This window comes from Anomaloglossus baeobatrachus, chromosome 8, assembly GCF_048569485.1.
Source record: "Anomaloglossus baeobatrachus isolate aAnoBae1 chromosome 8, aAnoBae1.hap1, whole genome shotgun sequence".
Taxonomy (NCBI): domain Eukaryota; kingdom Metazoa; phylum Chordata; class Amphibia; order Anura; family Aromobatidae; genus Anomaloglossus; species Anomaloglossus baeobatrachus.
Genome location: NC_134360.1, coordinates 203123990 through 203148838, shown reverse-complemented (window position 1 = coordinate 203148838; position 24849 = coordinate 203123990). Strand labels below are relative to the sequence as shown.

Genomic DNA, 24849 nt, shown 5'->3' with positions numbered 1-24849 from the left:
GCGAATTGCGGACAAAACTGATCCGGCATCTGTTGTCACCAGATCAGTTTTTTTCCCCACATATACTTTTATTAGTGCCGGATTGTGCCGCATGACGTTGCGTTTCATCCAATGTACGCCTGATCTGGCGACATTTGCTGGTCCGCCTGCCGGAAAGGACGCACACTGGGACAGTTGTCTCCGGCGATTCCGGCGCGGTGTGGCGTGTTGGATAATGAGAGCCTATGGGCGTCGGATCCGCCGGAATGCTCAGATGATATGAAAATTATTTTCTTTTAAAAAAAAAAATGGTATGGCAAATTAGTTTTTTTGCCGGATCTGTCGCATCAGTTGTAACACATTCTGTGATGGATCCGGCTCATCATGCACAAACTGGATGGTGCCTGATGGCGAAAAACTGATGTGTGACAGTAGTGAAAGGGTTTGGCAAGTGGAAAAAGAATTATCACCTATTGCCAGGATATGTATTAAATTTATTGAGCTTGGGGGTTGGCGGAAGGGGGGGGGGGGGGGGAGGGGCAAAAATTGGCAGAATAAGACACTATTATCCCCATCGGGATGCAGCGGCAGTACACATGCTCAGCCATAGCTTCATTCATTACCTATGGGGATGTGGAGAGCAGTGCTTGGCTTTTTCTGTTAGCCCTATAGAGAATGAATGGAGCGGAATTGTACCTGCGATTGTCGCAGGCGGGGAGGAGGACGCCGCCGCTGCTGCGCGCTCACTAATGCTCGGGTCCGGCGCTGCTGCGGCTGCTGCTGCTCGGTGGCTCGAGCGGTGGGCCGGATCCGGGGACTCGAGCGGCGCTCCTCGCCCGTGAGTGAAAGGGGTGGTTGGTTTGGGGGATTTAGTCCGTGACGCCACCCACGGGTCGTGGTGAAGATGGGCACCACCGCTGCTGGTGACGGGGATCCAGGGAGCGATGGTGGGGAGCAGCTGGGATGTTTTCCCCCTCCATGGGTAGGGGTCGTGGTCCCGGGGCCCGATGATGTGACAGGGAGGCAGGGTTGGGGAGGTGCAGGGTTGCAGGGACAGCACGGCGCGGTGCCGGATGGCACGGGTGTACTCACTCCGTAAGAAATGTACAAAGTCCTCGGTAAACCAAACGGCTGGATGGACGGGTCCCGCAGCCAGCTGCCGTGTCTCGCCCCGGACAGGTGATGGCGGCTGTCTTTCCCTGCACCTTGATGTTCTCGTTTGACTACTATGGATCCCCAACGGTAGTCCGCTCCCCGGTGTATGGGTACCGGAGGAGCCCGTTATCCTGCAGGCGCTTGCCCTTGGGTCTCTAGCCTTAGGCGGTAGCTGTATACCCTCACGGTGTGGGCGGTTGCCTTCAAATAGGGACTTTTGCTGTTCAGAAACCCCTGGGGTTCCGGTCACATTCGGATTTGACTATTGTCGGCGGCTCCAAGCCTGGTCGGGGTCCGATGGCCCTGCCTGTGTGTGCTGGCTTCACTTCGCTCCCCGGTCGGTACCGGCGGGCCAACGCCCGACCCCGGTCCTACGGTTCCACGTTGCTTCACCACTCCTGCAGACGGCCACCACCGTCTGCCAACCTTGCTGTCAGTGCCTGGGCCACAAACCCAGACACCCAAGTGCTCTCTCCTCTCACTTCAAACTCCAAACTCTGTCACTTTTCCCGCCTCCAGGCCCGTGAACTCCTCGGTGGGTGGGGCCAACCGCTTGGCTCCACCCCACCTGGTGTGGACATCAGACCCTGGAGGGAGGAAACAAGGTTTTTTGGTTGGCTGGTATCCCTGTCTAATGGGGGTGGGGTTTTTGTGTGTTATTTGTGACGACCTGGCTAGTCCAGGGCGCCACATGATAAAAATTCCCCACTGACGATCAGTGCACACATAAAATTGTTTGTACGTGTTAATACATAAGGAAAACTAGTATGTCTAAGGACTCAGACATATGGGGATCGGGGGTGGGTTTCATCCATTCTTGGTCAGTGTCCATTTTTCTCATCCAATTTAAATGAACACATACTGTAGCACATGTGCTCTGAAGTTTTTTGTGTTTTTTTTTCCATTGATTCAATGATTAGACTAGGCAAGTACAGACAGTGACCCATATCAAAAACGGACAAGTTTCTTTTTTGGGGGAGGTGGGGTCACCAAAGACTACGATGGGCACGTGTTCTGTGTATCACAGATATGAAAGAGCAGACATCTGAATGAAGCCTAAGCCTCCCTAGTAGGGCTAATATTTATCAAACTATTTTTTTTATTAAATTGTTCTGTTAATATAAAGCCATTTAAGTCCAATTTAATCCAGATTGGACAGATCAACTTTATTATATTGGTCACAATAAGGCTATGGTCGCATTTTCCTCCATCTGAAATGTTATGGGGTCCTTCTCCCATATTACACAATCAACAGAGCGAGAGATGAATGAACAATCCAAAGAACATTTATTCCAAGCAAGTCAGAAGGTCCATCAAATAATCCACCACAGAGTGGGTAAAATAGTCTAGTAATGGGATAAATGTCCCAAGGATCAGTCACAATCCTCCAGCAGTCCTTCTCCAGGGAAATTGGGGTTTCTCAACGGGTGCTGCCTGTAGCCACAGCTTTTTCCCCAGAGGATGAATCTTCCTTCTTGTCTCTTGTCATTCCCAGCCTGACTGAATAATCACCTAGGTAAGCAGAGAGTTTAGGTGGATCCCAGGCCCCCCACCCCCATACTTAGTGACAACAGCCCAGCAGGGGGTGATTAACCTACAAACAGGACAATGTGCACACGAGGAATACACAGAATGGACAGTGCACATGCCTAAAATACAAACCTAGACAAAATTATACACAACCCCCATATTCCACCATCATGCGAAAAAAAAAAAGAGACAAAAACAGTCCTATTACGCTAGTCAGACTGATTCAAGTTTGATCTTAGTAGGATCCATTTTCCTCATAGGTGTATAAGAATTAAAAAAAAAATTAAAAAAAAATTAAAATCTCCATCTTCTCCATTCTGTGAAAATTGGACCGCACTAGGATGTCATCTGAGTGCAGTCTGATTGTTTTTTTCATGGACACAGAGTTGAATGGCCAAGTGCTGATTCTGGGTTGCAAATCAGATTACTTGGTCTAAGGGACAAAAAATAAATAAAAATTGGACATTGGATAACATTGATCTCCGTGTGATGTGAGGTTTTGTTGAATTGCATGAGGATGAAAAATATGGTCATCTACACAAGCCCTGAGAGATAGACATATTCTATAGCGCTAATCTATACTACAGCAATGGACATACCATGCTAATTTAAATGACCCCTTCCAAATAAAATCCAGGAATTGGCTGTGATCTTACTAACTGCAGATAGTGACTGACTAATGAGGTGCTGAACATGTGAAATAGAATAGACGTACAGCAAAGGTCTCCAGCATCTTCAGGACGTCCTATGAAAGACGAGCAAGTGGTCACCTTTCATCCCAAGAGTCTATGCCACTCTGAAATGCAGAAGATGTAACACGCAGAACAACTTTTTAGGAGACAGATCTATTTCCTTGGCTTCACTAAAGGGGGCTTTACATGCTGCGACATCGCTAATGCGGAGTCGTTGGGGTCACGGAATTTGTGACGCACATCCGGCCGCATTAGCGATGGCGTTGCGTGTGACACCTATGAGCGATTTTGCATCGTTGCAAAAACGTGCAAAAATCGCTAAATCGGCGACATGGGGGTCCATTCTTAAAAATCGTTACTGCAGCAGTAACGAAGTTGTTCCTCGTTCCTGCGGCAGCACACATCGCTGCGTGTGACGCCGCAGGAACGAGGAAGCTCCCCTTACCTGCCTCCCGGCTGCTATGCAGAAGGAAGGAGGTGGGCGGGATGTTACGTCCCGCTCATCTCCGCCCCTCCGCTGCTATTGGGCGGTGGTTCAGTGACGTCGCTGTGACGCCGCACGGACCGCCCCCTTAGAAAGGAGGCGGTTCGCCGGTCACAGCGACGTCGCCGGACAGGTAAGTATGTGTGACGGCTCTGGGCGATGTTGTGCGGCACGGGCAGCGATATGCCCGTGTCGCGCAACAGATGGGGGCGGGTACCCACACTAGCGATATCGGGACCGATATCGCAGTGTGTAAAGTAGCCTTAGATGTCATTTTATTTGCATAAGGAAAAAAAGACTATTTTTCATCATTGAGCCAAATCTGATTTTTATCAAGTTTTTGGTCCAATTGTCTGTTTTTTTACATCCATGTGGCATCCATTTTTCTCCCAATAATAATAAATAAAAAAAAAAAACCAACAGGTTGAAGGTTTCAAAGCTTTTTCTAACGATTAGGCTACATGAGGTGTCAAATTTTTTCCTCAGACAGCATATAGTAGGCTTACGGAGTTTCATGTACCTATACACTTCTGTGAAAAAGGTAAAAAGGACAAACACTAGGATGCAAACTAACATAGCGCAGGGCAGTATCCGTGGGTGAGGTAGTCATCTCTTACGCCCCGACACGTTACATAAAGATGAGGGTCCTGCCTGAGTGCTTGACTTGGACATTGCGGCCTTGAAGGCCACTTGATATCAGCCCATGGCTTCAGCTGGCCAGGACCAGTTGTTTTACAACTCAGTGAGAGAGACCACTAGTGAAAACGGTGTTTTACTAAACAGCCCACTTGACGACAACTATGTCCAGTTGATAGCAGGTACGCAACTATTCAAACAGTTCCTCATCCTCATACAGCATTTCTATACACAGCCTTTGCTTTTCCAACTTCACTTAGTCCTTCGTCCACCAGTCTCCCTTGCTTCACCACAATCCAGCTCAGCACAACAGTCCAGTGAAAGTCATCTCTTCACCTACGGTTCCGCATCCTGTCTTCCTCTCAAAGAAATTGATTTGCCGATATGGCCAAGCTTAGCTCCTAGCTTGCTGACACTTGAGGGAACTCCTGCCAGGGGTAGTCACTTTGTCTCACGTTCTCTGGCCAATCACCTCTTTGAATTTAAACTCGGGGCTGTAACGTTAGGTGTGCTGTCCACATGCCATACAGGCGTTGAGACGCCACCACTATCCTTGATCCTGGAACCTCTCCCACAGCGACTTTTTGAAAAAGACCCAGACGGATCGAAACGACTCTTGTGACAAGTTGTTTTGACATGTGAATAGCCCCATACAATATAAACATATTAAGCTTTGTGCAGTCAGCTGTTTGAGATATTCAAAACCTACAAGTATTGTTCCCGATTAAAAAGTAAATGCTTTTTCTGATGTCTGATCATTGGGGTACAACACTCAGCACCTCATAAGTTGTTCCCAGTGCCGTAGAGCTACACAGCACAGCTCCGTCAATTGTGTAGTGGCCATACCTGGGCCCTGGACATCCGTTCCCTATTTAAATCAATAAGGAGCAGATGTGCAGTACTCATCCAAGAACACTATACAGATAATGGAGCTGGGCTATGCAGTTCCGCAACTAAGTAGCTATGGCCGCATCGGGAACAGTTCATCAGCGGGAAGGCCGAGTGTCACACACCCATCAACCAGACATTGATATTATTCCTGTTATCCTCAGGATAGGATAAGGATGAGGTCTAGCACTGTAGTAAAACTCTTGTCTTTATTTCAGGTTATTTAAAACATAGTGAGGATAAAATGTGACGATACCTGACGCGTTTCAGACAGGGTCCTTAATCATAGGTGACATATTAATCATTGCTTCCATGTGCACCTGTTAGTGATGATTAAGGACCCTGTCCGAAACATGTCAGATGTCATTCCATTTTATCCTCACTATGTTTTACCTGAAATAAAGACAAGAGTTTTACTTCGATGCTAGACCTCCCCTTCTCTGTTATCTTCACTTCGTGGACACCAGCCACAGGGATCCGTGCATCAGCTTCTAATCTGTCTCCACAGGCAACATGTAATGAATTATAACAAGTCTCCAGGATGAGCTGATAAATGGTTTGTCTATCCTGAGGATAGGCCATCTCATTGTTAAAGTCCCGGACAACCCCTTTAACATTTAGGCTGCTTTCACACATCAGGTTTTTTTGCATCAGGCACAATCCGGCTCAAAAATCTATGCAACGGATGCGGCGAAAAAAACAGATCTGTTGCATACGTTTTTCCATGCGGTCCGTCCGTTTTTTGACGGATCCGGCTTGATACTGAGCATGCGCAGTTGAAAAAAAACGCATCCGACGGCCGGATGCGTTTTTTGCCGCAGGACGCTACATCCGGCGTCCGTAGGCTTGCATTGGAAATCGCTCCGGCGCGATATGTTTTTTTCACCGCACTAAAAAACGTGCTAGGCAACGTTCCATCCAGCCGCCGCATGGGCTAAATATGCCACATCCGGCAAAAACCGGACGCAACGCAAGGCCATGCGGCACAATACGGCGCTAATGCAAGTCTATGCGGAAAAAAACGCAACCGGCGGCAAAAAAAAGGTTGTGTTTTTTTCTGCAAAGCACCGTATTGTGCCACTCAGCAAAAACCGGATGGTGAAAGCAGCCTTCGATTTATAGGTAGGTTCTATCAAGCATTTCTTGAGCGATTTGTGTGTCAGTTTTTGGAAAAGATCAGCTCAAAAATACTCCATCCTCACATCGCCTTAGTGTGCGGTGCGGTCATCCACACAGTACACACGCGACAAACACTGTCGAGTGAATGAGGCATTATTGAGAGAATATTTACCAGATGGCGAGAGTCGTCTGGCTTCCTGATCAGTATTTTAAAAGGCCATAATGTATGTGAGATTAGGCTAGGGCTCTACGGTGACAGCATTATCTTCAATTTCAGGTAACGGCACAGAATAACTATGATTGTGTCGCGGGCGGAGGAGGGGACGCTGCGCTCTCCCACTGCTCGGGTCCGGCTGCAGCTGCTGCTGCTCGAGCGGTGGGCCGGATCCCGGGGACTCGAGCGGCGTTCCTCGCACGTGAGTGAAAAGGGGATTGATTGTGGGGATTTATTGTCCGTGACGCCACCCACGGTTGTGGTGATATTGGTGACACCACCGCTGCTCTAGACGGGGATCCCGGGAGCAATGACAGGGAGCAGCTTTGTTGTTAGTTCTCCCCTCCGTGGGTAGGGGGGGTTGGTTGTCCCGGGGCCCGGTGATGGGGTAGGGATGGATGGCAGGCGGGTAACGGGGCCTGGTGAGGTGCAGGGACGCGGGGGCAGCTTTGTGCCGCACGGCACGGTGGTACTCAGCCCAATGATGCACACAGAGTCTCTGATGAAACAAACGGCTGGATGGACGGGTCCCACAGGTGGCTGCGGTGTTTTTCCCTTGACCCCAGGTTGGTAATGTAAGTCCTTTCCTGCACCTTCCGTACGCTCCTCTTGCGCTCCGGTTTCCAGCTGGCTCCCCGATTCAGTATCGGTGGGCCACCGCCCAGCCCCGGCTACCTACGGTTCCACCAGACTGTCTTCTCGGCTCCTGCAGACGGCCACTACAGTCTGCCTGACTCTCTACTCGAGGGCCCTAGGCTCCAACCTAGGCCCCAGTCTGTGACTGCCTTTCTCCAGACCTCCTCTCCCTTCCTCTCCTGGACTTGTCTGGACCTGCTTCCTGTCTCAGGCCAGCTAGACTCTTCGGTGGGCGTGCCTATCTGCTTGACTCCGCCCACCTAGTGTGTGTCTTAATCCGAGGGAAGGAATCAGGTTTCACTGGGGATGTCTGCTGTGAACTGCTGGGGGTAGGGGTGTGTGTGTGTGTGTTGTTACCTGTGGCCCCTGGCTTGTCCAGGGCGCCACAATTGCAATCTTTAATTATGGGAAAAAATAAAAATTGAAAGCCTCCATATATGATGTGATATTTTGTGCAGGAGCAGAGATACCATCGGTGCAACCTGTGCAAGCCCAAGAGGTAGTTACACATACTCTCTCTTACTGATTACTGGAAGTTCAGCATGCCTCCTCATGGCAAAGAACTCTCTGAAGATCTGAAAAAAAGAATTCTTACTCTACATAAAGATGGCAGAGGCTATAAGAAGATTGTCACCACCCTGACACTGAGTTGCAGCATGGTGGCCAAGACCATACAGTGGTTTAACAAGATAAGTTCTTTAGTTGACCTTGACCATGGCGAGGCTTATTCTGAGTGGAACCTGAGTGCTCATACTCAGCGTCCTATCCAGAGGTTGCCTTTTCAAAATAGACCTATGGGTGCTGCCAGCAGGGGTGGTGTGGGGAGGGGGGGGGGGTGTCAGCCTGTGCTCAGACCACACACTGCATCCCATTGGTCTGCATGGATGTTGTCCCAGAAGGAAGCCTCTTCTAAATATGATGCACAAGAAAGCTCTCAGTTTGCTGAAGATAAGCAGACTAAGGACATGGATTACTGGAACCATGTCCTGTGGTCTGATGAGACAAAGATAAACTTATTTGGCTCAGACGGTGTCAAGTGTGTGTGGTGGCCACCATGTGAGAAGTACAAAGACAAGTGTGCCCTGCCTACAGCCAAGCATGGTGGTGGGGGTGTCATTGTTTGGGGCTGCGTGAGTGCTGCCGGCTGTGGGGAGCTACAGGTCATTGAGAGAACCATGAATGCCAACATGTACTGTGACTTACTAAAGCAGAGAATTATCCCCTCCCTTTGCATACCGACATGATAAGAACTCCAAACACACCTCCAAGATAACCAATGCCTTGCTTAAGAAACTGAGGGAAAAGGTGCTGGTCTGGCCAAGTGTCTTATGATCTAAACCCTATTGAGAGTCTGTGAGGCCTCCTCAAACGGAAGGCGGAGCGCGAGGTCTCTAACATCCACCAGCTCCGTGATGTCATTATAGAGAATGGAACAGAATCCACCGGCTCCTGTGATGCGCTAGTGAACTCAATGCCCAAGAGAGTTAAGGCAGTGCTGGAAAATAATGGTGGCCAAAATATTGACACTTTGGGCACAATTTGGTCATTTTCACATAGGGATGTATACACTTTTGTTGGGAGTGGTTTAGACATTAATGGCTGTTTTGAGTTATTTAAAGGGCACCGAATTTACACTGTTATACAATCTGCACACTGTACATTGTATCAAAGTGTCAGATCTTCAGTGTTGTCCCATGAAAACAGAAAATATTTACAAAAATGTGATGGGTGTACTCACTTTTGTGAACTACTGCGTGTGGTGAAACTCTTTAATAAGACGATGGAATACCTCCATTTAACCAACTTTCGTAGATAAGTGAAATGATTTTAACCCTTCCCCTTTTCTTTATTACTGTTAGTACAGTTAATTATAAATGGCCCATAATATTAGCGTAGATATGACACTTCTACAGATATGGATATGAATAGTATTCAGATATCTCAGATACTGTAATTACGTGGTATCTCAGCCGTAACAAGGTCAGCGGTAATCCATACAACCAGAAAAGGACTTGACAATCCAGAACAGTGTCGTACATGTGGCAAAAGTCACTAATTTTTATTGAAGAATACCGACCTAACTTTCAACCCTCTGACAAGAGGGAGTAGGTTCCTGGTTTACCATTGCCTTTGCTCCTTTTTTAATAAAGTGAATTATGTTTTTGCCTTAATTAATTTGCACCTTTTTAAAAGTTAATTTTTCTTGGTTGTGCCAGGATTTTTCGCCATTGTGAGTGTGGTTTTCAATATCCAGATGTTTTAGCCCAATTTAAAAAAATAAAAAATAAAAATATATAATAATAATAATAATAATAATAATAATTATTATTATTATTATTATTATAATAAAAGTTACCAATAGGGTATCTGCATATGACATCCTTTACAAGCTGGTTTTCCATGAGAAATACTCTTCAGGACACATCAGTGTTCAATCATTTTCTCCATTCACAATGAAGTAACCACTAGCGGTTTCCAAATTAAAAATATTGGGAAAACACTCAATAAGACCCTCAGGCATCTTTTAAGCATTCTCATTGATAACGATTGTAAAAAGCAAGGCGCGTCTCCAAAGTGGAAGGTGCCTGAAGAAGTGTCAGCTCATTTTTAGTTGTTTGGTGTTTTTTGGCAACCTGAAGTGATTAAAAGATGCCAAAAAGCCTGAACTTGTTTTTAACCTAGAAATGCATATGTTCTTTCTTTTGTGCATTTTCTGAGCACTTTCTCAGGCAGGTTTCGGGGCAGACTTGCCTGAAAAAGTCATTGTATGCACATAAGCATAGAATCAGTTTTACTTTGGGGAAAAAAGGGGGCAAATTCCATGATAAATAAGCAGAGTTAATCCAAATTTCTCCTAAAAAACATTTAGGTCTACGTACATAGGGTGCCATCATGATTAAGGGTGGATGGACACCCGAAACGCGTTGATGCATATGCTACCACAGCTTTTCTTTGTTTGATGTCCCGTGTGCAAACATTTTTCAATTAATAAAGGAGGAGTTGAACTATCCTGTTTCACTTAGACATTTAGACACCAGCGCAGCTGCCAAGTTTTCCCAACCATAGCAAATTCGGGAAAACGCCAGCAGTAGTTTTTCTCAGGTAGCTTCGGCTGTGGCTTAGCCGTGGCAGCTTGGCTACCAGTGACTTTCACCCCATACTGTTAGGTATAAAGAGCTGGCAGATCCTTAGTGAAAGATGCTTGAAGAATGAACAATGGACACAGCAATATCATTTTGACTTTGCTGTGCACTATGTTCATTTTATGGGGTGTGTTTGGGTCACTTTTTCAGATGAATTCCAAATCAGAATGTGCCCGATAAAGACACACTGTGCACATACTGTACATTTAGGGGTACGTGCACACTGTGTTTGCAGAGGTTTTGGATCAGTAACGGTCACGGCATGTGACGGTTTAGGGAGAGATGACAGGATGGGGGGGGGGGCGCTCTGTGCTTACCCTCAAGCTAAGGGGCTGATCTAGGCTTTCCATCTACCCAGAAGTATGCTTGGAGGTAGCAACGTCTGAGGCCCCAGCCTCTCCCTGTCTCCAGTCCTGGCCCTGATGACTATGCTCCCACCACACCCACCACCCAGGGGACAGACCAGGGTGGAGATCCCAACACCCCACCAACAAAAAACAACAGACGGGGGTATAAACAGAAACATGTACACCAAGGACCCACACAAGGGATCTACTAAAGGTACACGGGGAGAGGAAACAAAGTAACAGAAAACGTAACTACACAAGGTACTTTCATACATTACAGCAGCAACAGACAACAAAAGCAGCAGTGATCACCTTCACACCTCTCCAGGTCAAGCTCCTGGTAGAGCTGAATAACCAGTAACCCCCTGTAGCAAGGTAAGAAGTGGAAATCAGAGCAAATACCTGGGTCGGGGTAATGAGCTAGCAGAAGGCAAAGCAAAACCCCAATGCTGCCAAAGGAAAAGAACACCTTTAAAATGTATGGTCTCAGATGAAGCTAGCCCTGAGCCTCTCACTAGCCACGACGCAACTAGTGACAACCGTGACAGTAACTGAGCAGAATTTTCACGTTTTTAGAAGAGGATTTTAAGAATTCACACTCAGTTTTTGCTCCAGAAACTCCATGTGCTCCATAGCCAAACTAATTGTTGAATATTCTTCCTAGTCGAAGAAATGGAAAATCAACTTTGCTCATTCAAGGATATTGGTTTTTTTTTCTTAACCTGACAAGGATTGAAAACCTTAATGTGGAAAAAGAAAGAAGTTGAAGTCACTTCCTTCAGGAATCTGCTCTAAACTTGACATTGTCAGGTCAAGAGGTTGCAAAAACATGAAGACTATTGTTTTCTGCAACAACCTTGATCATCACTAGAGTAAGATACGCTAAATTTCTTAGAGGCATGTGCGTCTTAATGAATGTAGCGCATCTTTCGACTGCCGTGTGCCAGGAAAGTAATGCTACTAGTATAGGGGGCTGAGACATGTCTATCATCGTAAATTCTGATGGATTTGCCAGGCATACTTGGTCAGACTCTGGGCTCACCTGAACTGTGCCACCTTTCCAAAAAGTTGGCGGACCTGTCTGGAAATGGTGTAAAAACCCAAATATGGCCAAGACTGGAACAATTGCTTGATGAATTCAGGTTTTAGTTTGAAGAATAAAAAAAAACACTTGAAAAAGAAGGTAGAATTCTTGGAACTTCATTCCAGGTGAATCTAATTTAAGAAGTAATAGATTTATATTGTTCCCTAAAGAGTTATGGCTTACACTAGGTAAATGGAAGATCAAGCCATGTTACCCGCTACCATGACATACTTATGATGTGAATAAGGTCTTATGATCCAAGGAATAATGTTTCTTCTTGTGGAGAGTAGCATGTCTAGCATGCCAGACATGTCACCCTCCACAAAGAGGAACGTTACCCCTTAGACCCCAGTTAGAAACCCCACAAATAGCCAAATTAGATCTCATACTTTGCACTGATGAGGGGCAATACCCCGAAACATTCTTCAAATTGAGATTCTGTTTTGGATTTTATCCTGTTATATGGCAAGGATCGTTATAGGGTCAATATTGACTTTTTGGATTGTTACTTCCAATAGGTGGCAGTAGAGTTCAATACCTCTTCCTCCCTGATGAGGCCATCTGCATATTTAAGGTCTTATATACATGGTGAAGCCGTGTGTTCAAACATACTAGAGAGTCCTACCAGATACCCACACTTTGCACTGACGAGGAGCAATCACCCCGAAACACCGTGTCTGCAAATTGGGATTCTGATCTGGCATATATCCTAGGTCATATGAAAAGGCTTGTTAAAAAGGCCAGTTTTGACTTTTAGGATTGCTGCTTCCAATAGGTGGCGCTAGAGTTTGTCTCCTTTCCTGGAGAGACAATTAGAGAGTCCTAAGCATTCCAAGTACTGCCATACGTTGTTCTCATATAGCACTGCTATAATACATAATGCTTCTAGAGGAGAAAAGCTCCGTAATATGGCGGCCTAAAGAGAACAGCTTGGTAATCCATACAGCATAGTAAAGTTGGTTTTCGAGCATATGGTCTAATTCACTTTACTGCAAATTACAGAGAGTGATTCAAGCTCCCCTGTCCCCTCCTTATAAAACACATCTTAAGAAGAAGGATTAGGAAATTAGATCTAAGGCATATGTCATATTTCCATTAGAACAGGCCCAAACTTGAATAAATAGCCCAGCTATAAACTCTCCCAGAAATCACCAGAATCTCCTGGAGCTCGTGTAAAGCCTCCTGGCATTTAATAACTGAAGCTGTTGGTCGTCTAAGTCCTGCTTTGTAAATGGCTGCTATAATGCTGCGTAATCAGTTTTCGTTTTTCACATACTGTTCGTGTTCTGCATAGAACACGTACCCATTATTGTCTATGGTGCTGTTCACGTCTTTTTTTTTTTTGAAGATATACAGAGAAAAAATATGTCCGATTGTGAACGGAATCAATCAATATCACCTGTACAAAATCTATTAAAGTCACAGACAACCACGGATGTCATCATTTTTAAAACATCCCCATTTGCGGTATGATCCAATTGGAAAAACATTAAAATCAGAAATATATTCATTACTTGTTAAATAGAACCTGATTCCAGGTCATAAAGGGGCCAGTTTTTGCTCTTATTTTATTACCGCTGCTCCCCAGAGTATTCTGCTTTTTATTGTGTTTAAATCCGCCATATAGTTCCAGAGATATGGGCCTTTTTATCTAGTGCAAATGTTTTATGCTTTTTACAAAGAGGCGTGGCTCTGTAATAATGCAGTGCAGCCTAAAGTCACGCCCCTGAGGATCCTGTTAGCCACGCCCCCTTGTAAAACCATAAAAACGTAATTATATGGTGGATTTAACAACAAAAACAATCACAACAACAAGAAAAAAGGGCAGCAAGAATAAAATAAGAGTAAAAAATATACACTTTTGACCAGGTAACAGGAACTTTTTAATGATCAACATGACTATAATGGGATATCGTCACTTACATTGTGATGTATGACTACAGCCTATGGTATATATTTTACTAAAATGAGTACACTTTTTATGTACATTATGTCAGAATAACTTCATACAGTAAATAGCCATCTGATTTCATGATGCTGATACAAAACTACCAAGATTATCATAGCAGAATAATGTTTAAGGGCCTGTGCAGACGGTGCGTTTTTTTGAGAAATCTGCACGCCTATCCTAAAGATAGCAAAGTCTGAGATTTGTGAAGTGATGTGCGCATGTTGCTTTTTTTTTCCCTTGCAGATTTGGTGCAGAAAATAAATCTGCAGCATGTCAATTGTTGGGGTGTTTTTTCCTGACTTTTTTTTTTTAGACCATCCAGCCATTGACTTCACTAAAGAAAACACATGGGGGGGGAAAAAAAAAAAAAAAAAAAAAAAAAAAAAAAAAAGCACCAAAAGCAGCATGCTTTTTTGGTGCTTTTTTTCTGCCAGAAGATGCAGATTTGATGCAGAAAATGTCTGCACCAAATCTACAACATGCATACATAGCCTAATAGTCAGTGGCAATACTTCTTTGACATACTTAGGGGGAAGTAAATGAAGAAAAAAAACAAATCAGGATATGGGAAAAAGATAATGTGACAATTTCACAACAATTATATGAAGGAGGTCATGGTTACATACATTACACTTATACACATTATAATACACAAAAAAATAGAATTATGCTATTTGTTACAGTAATAACTTAAAAAGGTATACACATCAAAGGATTAATTAGTCAAAGCTTCTACCTCTTCCCAACCGCACCCAATGAAAGTGTAATATTTCCTGATACATAAAAAGTTTACAGCATTGGGACAATTCCGGGGGAAAAAAAAAAAAATCTCATGCAGATTTTCATTTCATGTATGTGTTATAGCTGCCGCCATTTTTATCATGTATGTTTTAGCTGCTGCCATTTTTATTTAGGGCCCATTCACACACGTATATCAGCGCTGGATCCCAATTTTGAATTACAATGATCAGTGTGAACAGAAACTTATGTAATAATGTATTTTATATTACAAATCAGTTGATAGTATGTATGTATATATCAATACACATATACATATGCCATTGTTGCTAGATAACTGCTGATATATCTCTCACTTCCTAACAAATTTTTATATATATATATATATATATATATATATATATATATATATATTAGTATAATATTTATCTAATGTGTATGAATAAACATATGTATGTGTATCTAATGTATTACCGTATATGCATATGTGTATACTATATACATATATATATATATATATATATATATATATATATATATATATATATATATATATATATATATATATATATATATATTACACACACACACACACACACAAATTATACATGCAAATCGCATATACACAAGGCTTATTGCACTTTTATAAAAATAAAAAAAAAGCCCTATAGGTTTTAAACTTGCACCCAAGTACCTGTTGTATGTATGTTGGTGACCAGTTCGCCAATCTATGGCATATACATACACCCATCCCAGAACTTGCATTATGAAGAGGCAGATGTAAAACGTTTTACCCAAAGGTCCCAAAGAGCCGTACCCAGGTGTCCTAAAGAACACAATATTTACATAGTTGAAAATCCGTCCTCATACTTGATCAATATTGTGATACAGTGCCCTTGGCATTAATGCTCAGTGCCAAGTATGCCATCCATGAATATCTTAAACATATCTGACAATCTGTCTGCACATCTTACAGATCACTGTTCAGATATACGAGTGCTACATTCAATCCCACTGAATACCCACATATAATATAAAAGATATGCCATATCATCTTACAATAGGACACATTGCAAAAAATAAAACTTACAGTTATGGCCAGGAGCCTTTCCTTCAGCAGCTCAGCTTCTTCCATCCTGTAAAGTTACACAGAAGACATTCAGGTCTGAGCAGGCTTAGGAGAAGCTGCAGCACAGCTGAACACAGAGCAGCTGTAGACTTAAGTGCAGCCCTAATGTGAAGCTGAGACTTTCTTAATGGGAAGTGTATGGATCAGCCCAGACAGGCTCATGTAGGAGGGTGTGCTCTGCAGGCGGGGAGGGTGTGCTCTGCAGGCGGGCAGGCACTCACATAGCCAGTGCCATGACTGACAGCAGGCACAAGTTTCTATCTTTTAACAAGCTGTCAGCTCTTTTTTCCTAAGTACACAGATATTGTATTTCCCCAGCTCTTTATGTCACAGATTCCGATATACAACATTGTCCGCTGTTTCCTGTTTCTTTAGCCCTTTATAGTATGAGCACGTCACCATGAGGTGGCATTTACAGTATAATAATGCATAAAACACATGTAGGTGCACTGACGTGACGTGTCTTTGTCCTACAGGTGCTCAATGCTGTCCATACACAACTACTTCACATGTGATCAATGATAAAATATTAATTTATTCTTAAAGGTAACCTTTCAGCACATTTTACATATAGAAGTAGTGGGTGGTATGGCTCTATGGCACTTCTCCCCCTATAAAAAGTACTTTTTTTGTAGAGATCCAATATGCCAGTCATGAGAAATCTATCTAAGAAGCCGTGTACGGAGGTGGAAATATTGTCACGTTCATCCTCGAAGACATCAATAGTGCTATCATGTATAATGTGATAAGTGTTGGATATGTGCAATGTGAATTGGGATATGTGTAATATACAAACGTGTTATACTGACAGTAAGGCAAGGAACAGTTAATGTTTTAGACTATCCCAGAGTGGGAGGGGCTTGTGTGCAGGGACAGTGACAGATTCCTATGAGAAGTAAGATAGGCCTCAGCCTGAGACAGAAGCAGACTTAAGGTCTAGCTAGTAGCAAGTCGCATGATGGTGTCCATAGAGAGAGAGATGAGTCCCGAGACAGTGATATCGAGGCTCTGAGTAAAGGAGACAGAGGGAACAACTGGAAACGGGTCCAGAGAGAGGACACCAAGTCAGAAAAGATGACAGGCCTGGAGAAACAAGTAAGACTGTTGGAGGCAGGCATAAGTGAAGTGGAAGAAGTAAAGAGACTCTAAGTGTCACGCTAGGTACAGTGAAGTGCCAAGCGAGTGGTGAAAGGGAAGGAGACCCCCTGCGTCTAAGGAAGGGGGGATGGTGACCCCTGACCAAATCTACAGCTGGTCCCTCACCACCCTAGCTAGGTTCTGTACCTATGCGCCAAGCCGGACACCTGAACCTAGGTATCCCTAGTGCTGTACCCTAAATAGGCAACAGTTGGGATGAGCTCTTCGTCAACCCCACTAAATGCTAAAGGAAGACACAAGGGGGACACACAGGGGAAAAAGCATGCACTACTTATCCACACATGACATAGGCAGGGGTTCAGCAAGCTTCAGCAACAAACCTACAGATGAGAGCAAGCCACCTGCTTGCAACCAGAGCTAGAATTAACTGAATAATATCACCAGCACCAGTCCAGGGAAGAAGGGAGTTTTTAAGCACCAAGAGAATACTGATGATCAGCAGCTGCATGGAAGGCTTGCACCTGCTGGGTCAAAAGGAAGAGAGATGAAAATCCAGCAAGAAAGCTACCTATACCAATGAATACTGACAGCAGGAACAATAGAAAGTCAGGGAGCATATTGCGCAGTCAAACACTGTGACCTTCTATAGCCAGAAACCACATGACTGTCTGTCATCCCGTGACACACCCATAACACTGTGTTAATGAAGAAACGCATAAGCAGTCACATGCCCACTATCTCTCATATATAGTTGCCATTAAGTGGCTTTGTAGTAAAGTGCTGTTTATTAAAGAGAAGTTGTCAGCATAATTTAACTAAGGCTGGTTTCACACTACATCTTTTTAACATCCGTCCTTAACGTTATTTTAGCGGACAAGCGGATCCAGTGCAAATGCGTTTTCATTTCAATGCATTTGCAATGGACTCGCGTTAACATCCGTTCACCTGCGTTTGCCTGCGTTATAGTGAGGATCCAGTGACTTGCAGTTTTTTAACATGTTTCAAAAACGCTACTTGTAGCGTTTTTGAGCTCCGTCCAAATACTGCAAATTGCTGGATCCTGACTATAACGCACGCAAACGCAGGTGAACGCTGGCGTGCTGATAGACAGGATCCTGCTTTTGTACTGAGCATGCCCAGAAAGTACTGAGCATGCCCAGAACCAGTCTCGCGTGATCTGTCTGTCTCTCTCTCCTCCTCCCTCACCCTCTCTCTCTCTATCTCTGTCTTTCCCCCTTCCTCCCCTTCCTCTCTCTCCCACCTGAGAGCTGCGGACACTCGTAACCAAGGTAAATATCGCGTAACCACTTCTCTTAGTTACCCGATGTTTACGTTGGTTACGCGTGCAGGCAGCCCTGCTCCTAGCAGCTGCAGACACTCGTAACCAAGATAAATATCGCGTAACCACTTCTCTTAGTTACCCGATGTTTACGTTGGTTACGCGTGCAGGCAGCCCTGCTCCTAGCAGCTGCAGACACTCGTAACCAAGATAAATATCGGGTATCCAAGGCCGATGTTTACCTTGGTTACCAGCGTCTGCAGCTGTCAGAAGCCTCCTCCCAGTCTAGTTCCCCTCACTCCCGATCACATGACTCCAATGCCCGCCCCTAAACATCCAGTGCAGGATCCTGCAAAATAACATATGCGTTTGCATACGTTATTTGCTGTAAAAGCAGGATCCGTACTTCCGCTAAAAAAACGTTTTCAGCGGATGTTAAAAAGACGTAGTGTGAAACCAGCCTAAGTAAAGTACAGACATAGCCATATTGGCGCTGTCAAATTGAATTAAATGATACTCGAAATTAAGAAATCTGTTGTGTGTTTTCTTTAATCTGTGTTTTGAAGTTTTCTTCTATTTTGTGCATCAGGGCAGGACTATAAGGTGGGACTGATGAAAGGGTCTTTAGCTTTGCCCTAGCCCCTCCACTGCTTCTGGGTGTCTTTTCTTCCTTATTTAAATTTTGCCCTGGCGCTGTCCTAACCGTGAGCAGCACTTTGCACACCTTTATCTCTTGGCAGTCTTCAGGAAAATGGCTGCTCAGCTCCACCAGCGCCATTTTGCTGAAGCCCACCATGAGATCACACTGGACAATTGCAGCCCGCGGTTAGGTTTGCGCCCGCGCAAAATTTGAATAGGGAAGAAGAAAAGTCATCCAGAGAAAGCAGAGGGGCCGGAGCAGAGCTCAAGACCCTTCCATCAGTCCTTTCTTCACCTCAGGTATCATTTTAATCAGTATTACAGCGCCAATATGGCTGTATTCACAGTGAACTGTAGAATTATGATCAGTACAGACAAAATAATTTGTATGTGTTTCTTCAGCTTCAAAAAAATCACAGACACGCTAAATTTTTTGAGGGACAGGGCAAAAAAGTTCCCTATTATTATCGACTGTTTTGGAATTTCCGAACAATTGGCATCCCAGCTCAACCGACACTTGAATGGTATCGCAGATGCTTGTAGTGTTTATGAGCCAGCACAACTTCATGACATCAAGTGAGGCCTACTGACTAGGCCTCAGAAGTCAAGTGTGACGCCCTGGCCTATCAGGTCATCACAGGACATTGTGCAATCTGCCCTTCTGCATGGTGTCCATCTCCTCCTTGGTTACGGGTCCCTGGCCTTTGGTGTTGCTAAGAACAAGCCAATCAAAATCCTAGAAACACTCTGCACCACACCCATCAGACACACCAATGGGTAGCCTGAAGGGAATAGGGCCGCCTACTTGGGGGTTGGTTAGGGAGGATCAGGAGTGTCAGGAGTAGTCAGTCGAGTGGTGACTATCGTGAGGAGAGGTCACAAGTAGTTGGAGGAGGTTAGGAGCTGGGCTCCTCAGTTACTAGGTGGCAGACGTTGGTCTGGGCCTGGTAGGAGCTGGAACCCCGGTCGCAGAGGATCGTGTCAAGGGGCATGAAACTGCCGAACGAGCAGGGCAGCCGGTGGCCTTGAACCATCTCCGGGTAGGGGCCAGGGCATGGCGAGGGTGAAGACTTCATGATTCGTTCTCCACCCGCTCCAAAATAGGGGTACTAGCGCAACGAGGGGGATAGGACTTTCCCAATACATAGTCCAGAAAATCCCAAGCGTGAACCCTGAGAGCAAGCTCACTCCATTAGCCATACGGGTGAGTGGGACTCGACTAGTTTTACACTACAGGGGCCAACCAGTAAAGAAAGTGCCAAGGGAAAAGTCACAGGCTAACAAGCAACAGCATCGGGCACGGGATCCCAGCGTACTCCCTTCCTGCTACAGCGGTGCTAAGAATTCCGGTTTACAAGTTGTTGGTGTCAGCGTTATTGGACTGAGTGAGTACGCAGTTACCCTTTCCTCCCCAACGGAGCTCCCCTCTCACCACCACCATGCCCGGGGCACTCTCCCCCTACCAACGGAGGGGTTAAACAACTAGCTGCCATACCATCACCAGCGGGCTCTCTCCACAACAGCGGTGGTATTCCACCTTACCACACACCGTGGGTGGTGTCACAAACTCTAACGACAAAACCCCTTGTAAATACCCCCTTCTTATTTCGGGTGTCCGCGCGGCCCCTTCCGGGTTTGGAGATCCCTCGAGCCACCGCGGATCCAGATCCGAGCAGCAGCCCGGCTGCTTGCGCTGGGGCGGTACACAAGGATTGCAGGGGTCTTGTAAGCACCATCCCTCCTCCTCTTGTGGAGGCCAAGCTCTTCCTTTAATGACCCCATTTATAAGTCAATGTCATTCATAGCTTGTCATAAATGGAAGCCCCAATACATATTAAACGCTAATAAAGTGAATTATACCAGAAAATATGTGATCCCCACGCATTGTACATGTATCCCTATAGAGGCACAATGGGTCACCAAGGATTGTCATACAAAGAGTCATTTTGTCTTTAATTTTATTAACCAACCTTGAATTGAAGCATGGTAATGAAACATAGAACAGATAATTAGCGGTGGTGACCCAGCACATTTACATGACTCATATTGATTATATGCTGTCATATACAAAGACTGCTTCTTGTTTCTATGGTAACGACACAGGAGTTTATATCTGAGGGTACACTGTGTATAACACTCATTGTCTTGCATAAGGAACAAAGAACAATATACGGAGGAATGTGTTGACAAATGAAATGCTGCTTTCATCTCAGAAAGAGAAAAAAAATAAGTTTATGTTGTGGGGTGTAATGTGGAGGTTCTCTATGTGGGGAAGAAAATGATTTAAAGTAATATCTCAGAATTAACATCAACAGACTAAAAACTTCTCATTTCAGATTTTAGAACTCCATTTTGTTATGCTCGCAGGTGTGAGCAGGAGTGGAGGCAGTGGCGTACCTAGAGTTTGATGGGCCCCGATGCAAAGTTTTGACTTGGGGCCCCCCAACTGTACACGGACGCTCCGGTCAGAGCGTCCTCTATTTCTGTGCTCTGCATGTCTCAGCTCAGCAGTGCGCAGTGGTGACGTCACCGCGCTCAGGGGGAGAATGATGAAGAATGGAGAGGAGAGCTCTGCTCCATTCTTCATCATTACTTTGTGTGATGACGGGTGAGACGTACGGGCTCCATTGCGTCCGCGTGGTCTGTCACTGAACAGCACAGCTACTCTCTCACAGAGAGGAAGCCGGCTGCTTCTCTGCAGGGTGGGTGACGGGCCCCTAACCCTGCTGGGCCCGGTCACAGTTACGATTTCTGCAACCGCTATCGTTATGCCCCTGAGTGGAGGAACCACTGGGCCGCCGCACCGGTACACCTGAGGAGCATGGCTAAGCGCACACAGGGTTTTCACCAGTGCCACTGATGGTTAGGTTTGTCCTGCGACAGCTGGCTCCAGTGGGGGGTAAGGACACCTACATTCTCAGTAATGGACAGGTACTGCTGGGACGGCTAATGCAGGCTGGATTCGACTGAGGTGTAGAGTCTGGCAGGTACAGGAGGCACGGATAGTATAGTGAGTGCAGCAGCTACAGTTGGTACAGCAGACAGGTGATACAGCAGGTACTAGAATACAGATAGGTGTTAGTACACACACAGCAAGAAGCCAGCAGATGGGAAGGGACCTGAACAACTAGCAATGCATCTCTAAAGATAGACCACGTTGCCCAGGCACTTCCCATAGAGGGAAGGTGCCTCTCAGCCATATGCGAGAAGTGCAAGTAGACTGAAGCTGGCTGAATCCAAACATCTGGCCAGTTTCAGACCACAGCACACTAGATTACCTAAGTAATCTAGGTACCGCGTGTCACACTATAAAATTAAAAATGTGCTTGTTTTTACTAGCACTTTGCAATTTTACCTATTTAAGAACTTGAAACATCCCATTTAAGGACAATGGATGCTTAGAGACAGATTGCCCACTTACCCATCGTTTTCCAACCTGGTTTCCTGTGGTGCAGATTTTTCCATTTGTTACAGGCATTACTACCTAGACATCTTCAACAGACATTATTTAACCTATATTAGACCTGCATTTAATACAAGTGTGTCAAAAAGACAAGAGAAATCCAAAAAATAGTTACATTTTTATTAACGTGATACAAAAAACATCATTAAATTTACCACATAATTAGAATGTAATGAATGAATGAATTAAACACATTATATGTTTCTTTGTAATATGTTCTTCTGTATGACAATGTACAATGATTTGGGTCATATGCATTATGTGGTTATGGGTATATAGCGCACAACCCTATCTTGGAATAATTCATGGCTTTTTATAGCTTATATGGGTGAATGGATATCTTTTAGAATCCTTGTGTGCTGTATTACCATATCTTTTTCTCTTGCTTTTTTGTATGGATCTAATTAAATTAAAATAACAATTGATGTGTACCCAAATTGGGTGCTTTTTTATGTATAAAATAACAATCTCACTTCAGATCATTGGTACTGTGTACCTTTAGTATGTCTTCACGTTTATGGTGGGTTGTCAGTACTGCTGCCCTCACCTAGAATGGCGCTGGACGCGCTGATGCCTGTGCGCGCTCTGTCTGCTGGTGTCTGCCCTTCCCTCCAGCCGGCGTCCAATGAGTGAAGCGATTAGCGCGCATGCACATCATATCTCGGAGTGGGTGGCATTGCCACCGCCATGCAGTGCGCACCACTAACAGGCCTCAGGTGAGTCTAGCGCTATATAATAGTGACCATTCTCCTGTCACAGCACCTCCTGACGAAGCGAGTGTGAAACGCGCGTAGAGGTGCTGGGTAGTGTGGTTCTACAGGTAGTGGTCTCTATTTTGCTAAATTGTTTCCTGGCAGTTTGGTGCCCTGGCTTTCCTCTCCTCCTCCTGTTTTGCAGGGTTGTAATGATGGTATATGGGGTCAAACTGACTTAAGCATGGGCAGTGTTATATATATATGGGGAATTTCAATATTGTGCCATATTTTTGTGTCCATATATGTGAGGCTGCAGTGATGCTCTGGTATATGACTAATGAAGTACTTTGAGGAGCTAATATGTCACCCCCTATGGAATACATGCACTTTTCAGGCACTGTCACTTTAAATTTGAAACACCATTATCAGCAAATAAGATCTCCTTTAAGACTGTCAGGTTGTCAATTTGGAATAACATGTTTGGTATATCTAATTGATTGTATAACATTTTTTCTGACCGCCCTTATGTAATAGCTTATCAACCACACTGCTCCAGGATTTTTTTCTGTGTTTTTAAGGGGTTAATTTTTAACTGTGTGTTTTTTGATACCCATCTCTAATTATGTGGTAAATTTAATGATGTTTTTTGTATCATGTTAATAAAGATGTAACTATTTTTTGGATTTCTCTTAGGTTAAATATATTCAGTTTGGTAGATATGCATTCATAAAATATGGATTTCTATTTCCAGTTTTGGATTTATTTTCAACAGACACACTGTTTAAGGGTCTGTGCACACTGGGAAATTGGATTTTCTTAAGAAAAATCCACACCCTCTGGCAGAATTCCGCACCCACGGCAAAAACCGCATCAAAACCGCACCCACATTTTTTGGCATGGTTTGTTGCGTTTTTGCCACAGATTTGCCGCGGTTTTTCCGCAGGTTGGTCCCTGCGTTTTTTTTACCATTTTCTATGGAAAAAACGCAGGTACCTGCGGAAAAGAAGTGACATGCTACTTCTTTTTTTGCTGCACAAAAGCTGCAGAAATTCTGCAGCAAAACCTGTAGGAAAAAAAACGCAGTGTGTGCACAACATTTTGGATCTCCCATAGATTTTGCTAGGGAAGGACAGCAGAAAGGTTATGAACAAAATCCGCACCTTGTCTGCAGCAAAAACTGCGACAAAAAACGCAGTGTGCGCACAGAGCGTAAAGTGGTTATCCACTACTCGGACAAGTCGATCTCAATCCCTATGTTTTCCCCATTAAAATAATAAGGCTGGAGTCACACTTGAGAGAGACTCGCCTGAGTCTCGCATCGCATCACCCGGCATGGCTTCACACTCTCCAGACAGGAGCACGTCAGCTGCATAGAAATACATTTAGCTGAGATGCTCCTGTCAGGAGAGTGTGCAGCCGTGCCGGGTGATGTGATGCGAGACTCAGGCGAGTCTCTCGCAAGTGTGAATCCGAGAACTAACAGAGTTAAATAGATGGGTAGAGTGCTCAAAAAGGGACTAACATGTAATCTCAACCCTATTTTAAAATGTGCAATTTTTATTAATATTCATTAAAATGTACCCACAAACAGACACACAAACATATAAATGAGAATGGATCACGATATCCTTGTAAATAACCAAGGAGTTTTATATACACACTCACTTTAGGAAAGGGAAGGGAAACTAATATAGCCCTATAAGGGTAGTGTATCCCTACCTAACAACGGAGGGTATGACACCATAAGTTACCAGGTGCCCCCGTTCCACGTCGGCTCTCCCTCTCCCTGACCCTGATATAGGGATGGGATGGAAAGCCCTATAGTGGTGCTTGCACAGTACAATATATATGAGTTCCCAAATGGTAATACTCTTCCCTGTATTGTTTTCCTTAGATCAAGAAGGTATCAATTTACTGATCTATAACCAGGAATTCCTATTCATGATACTA

At 44.6% G+C, this 24849-nt stretch overlaps 1 protein-coding gene across 2 annotated transcripts in view; it reads right to left on the bottom strand.

Moving 5' to 3' along the window:
- PALMD (palmdelphin) overlaps window positions 1-15871 on the bottom strand; it is an 87279-nt gene extending 71408 nt beyond the window's left edge. The window contains exon 1 of one of the 2 annotated variants that reach the window (XM_075320082.1): window positions 15687-15871. In XM_075320082.1, coding sequence (XP_075176197.1) covers window positions 15687-15731 — 45 coding nt within the window. In that variant the 5' untranslated portion in view covers window positions 15732-15871. Of the gene's footprint in view, window positions 1-15290; window positions 15399-15686 lie in introns of those variants that run through there. The other variant, XM_075320081.1, reaches the window with a different exon arrangement.
- Window positions 15872-24849: the final 8978 nt, after the last annotated feature.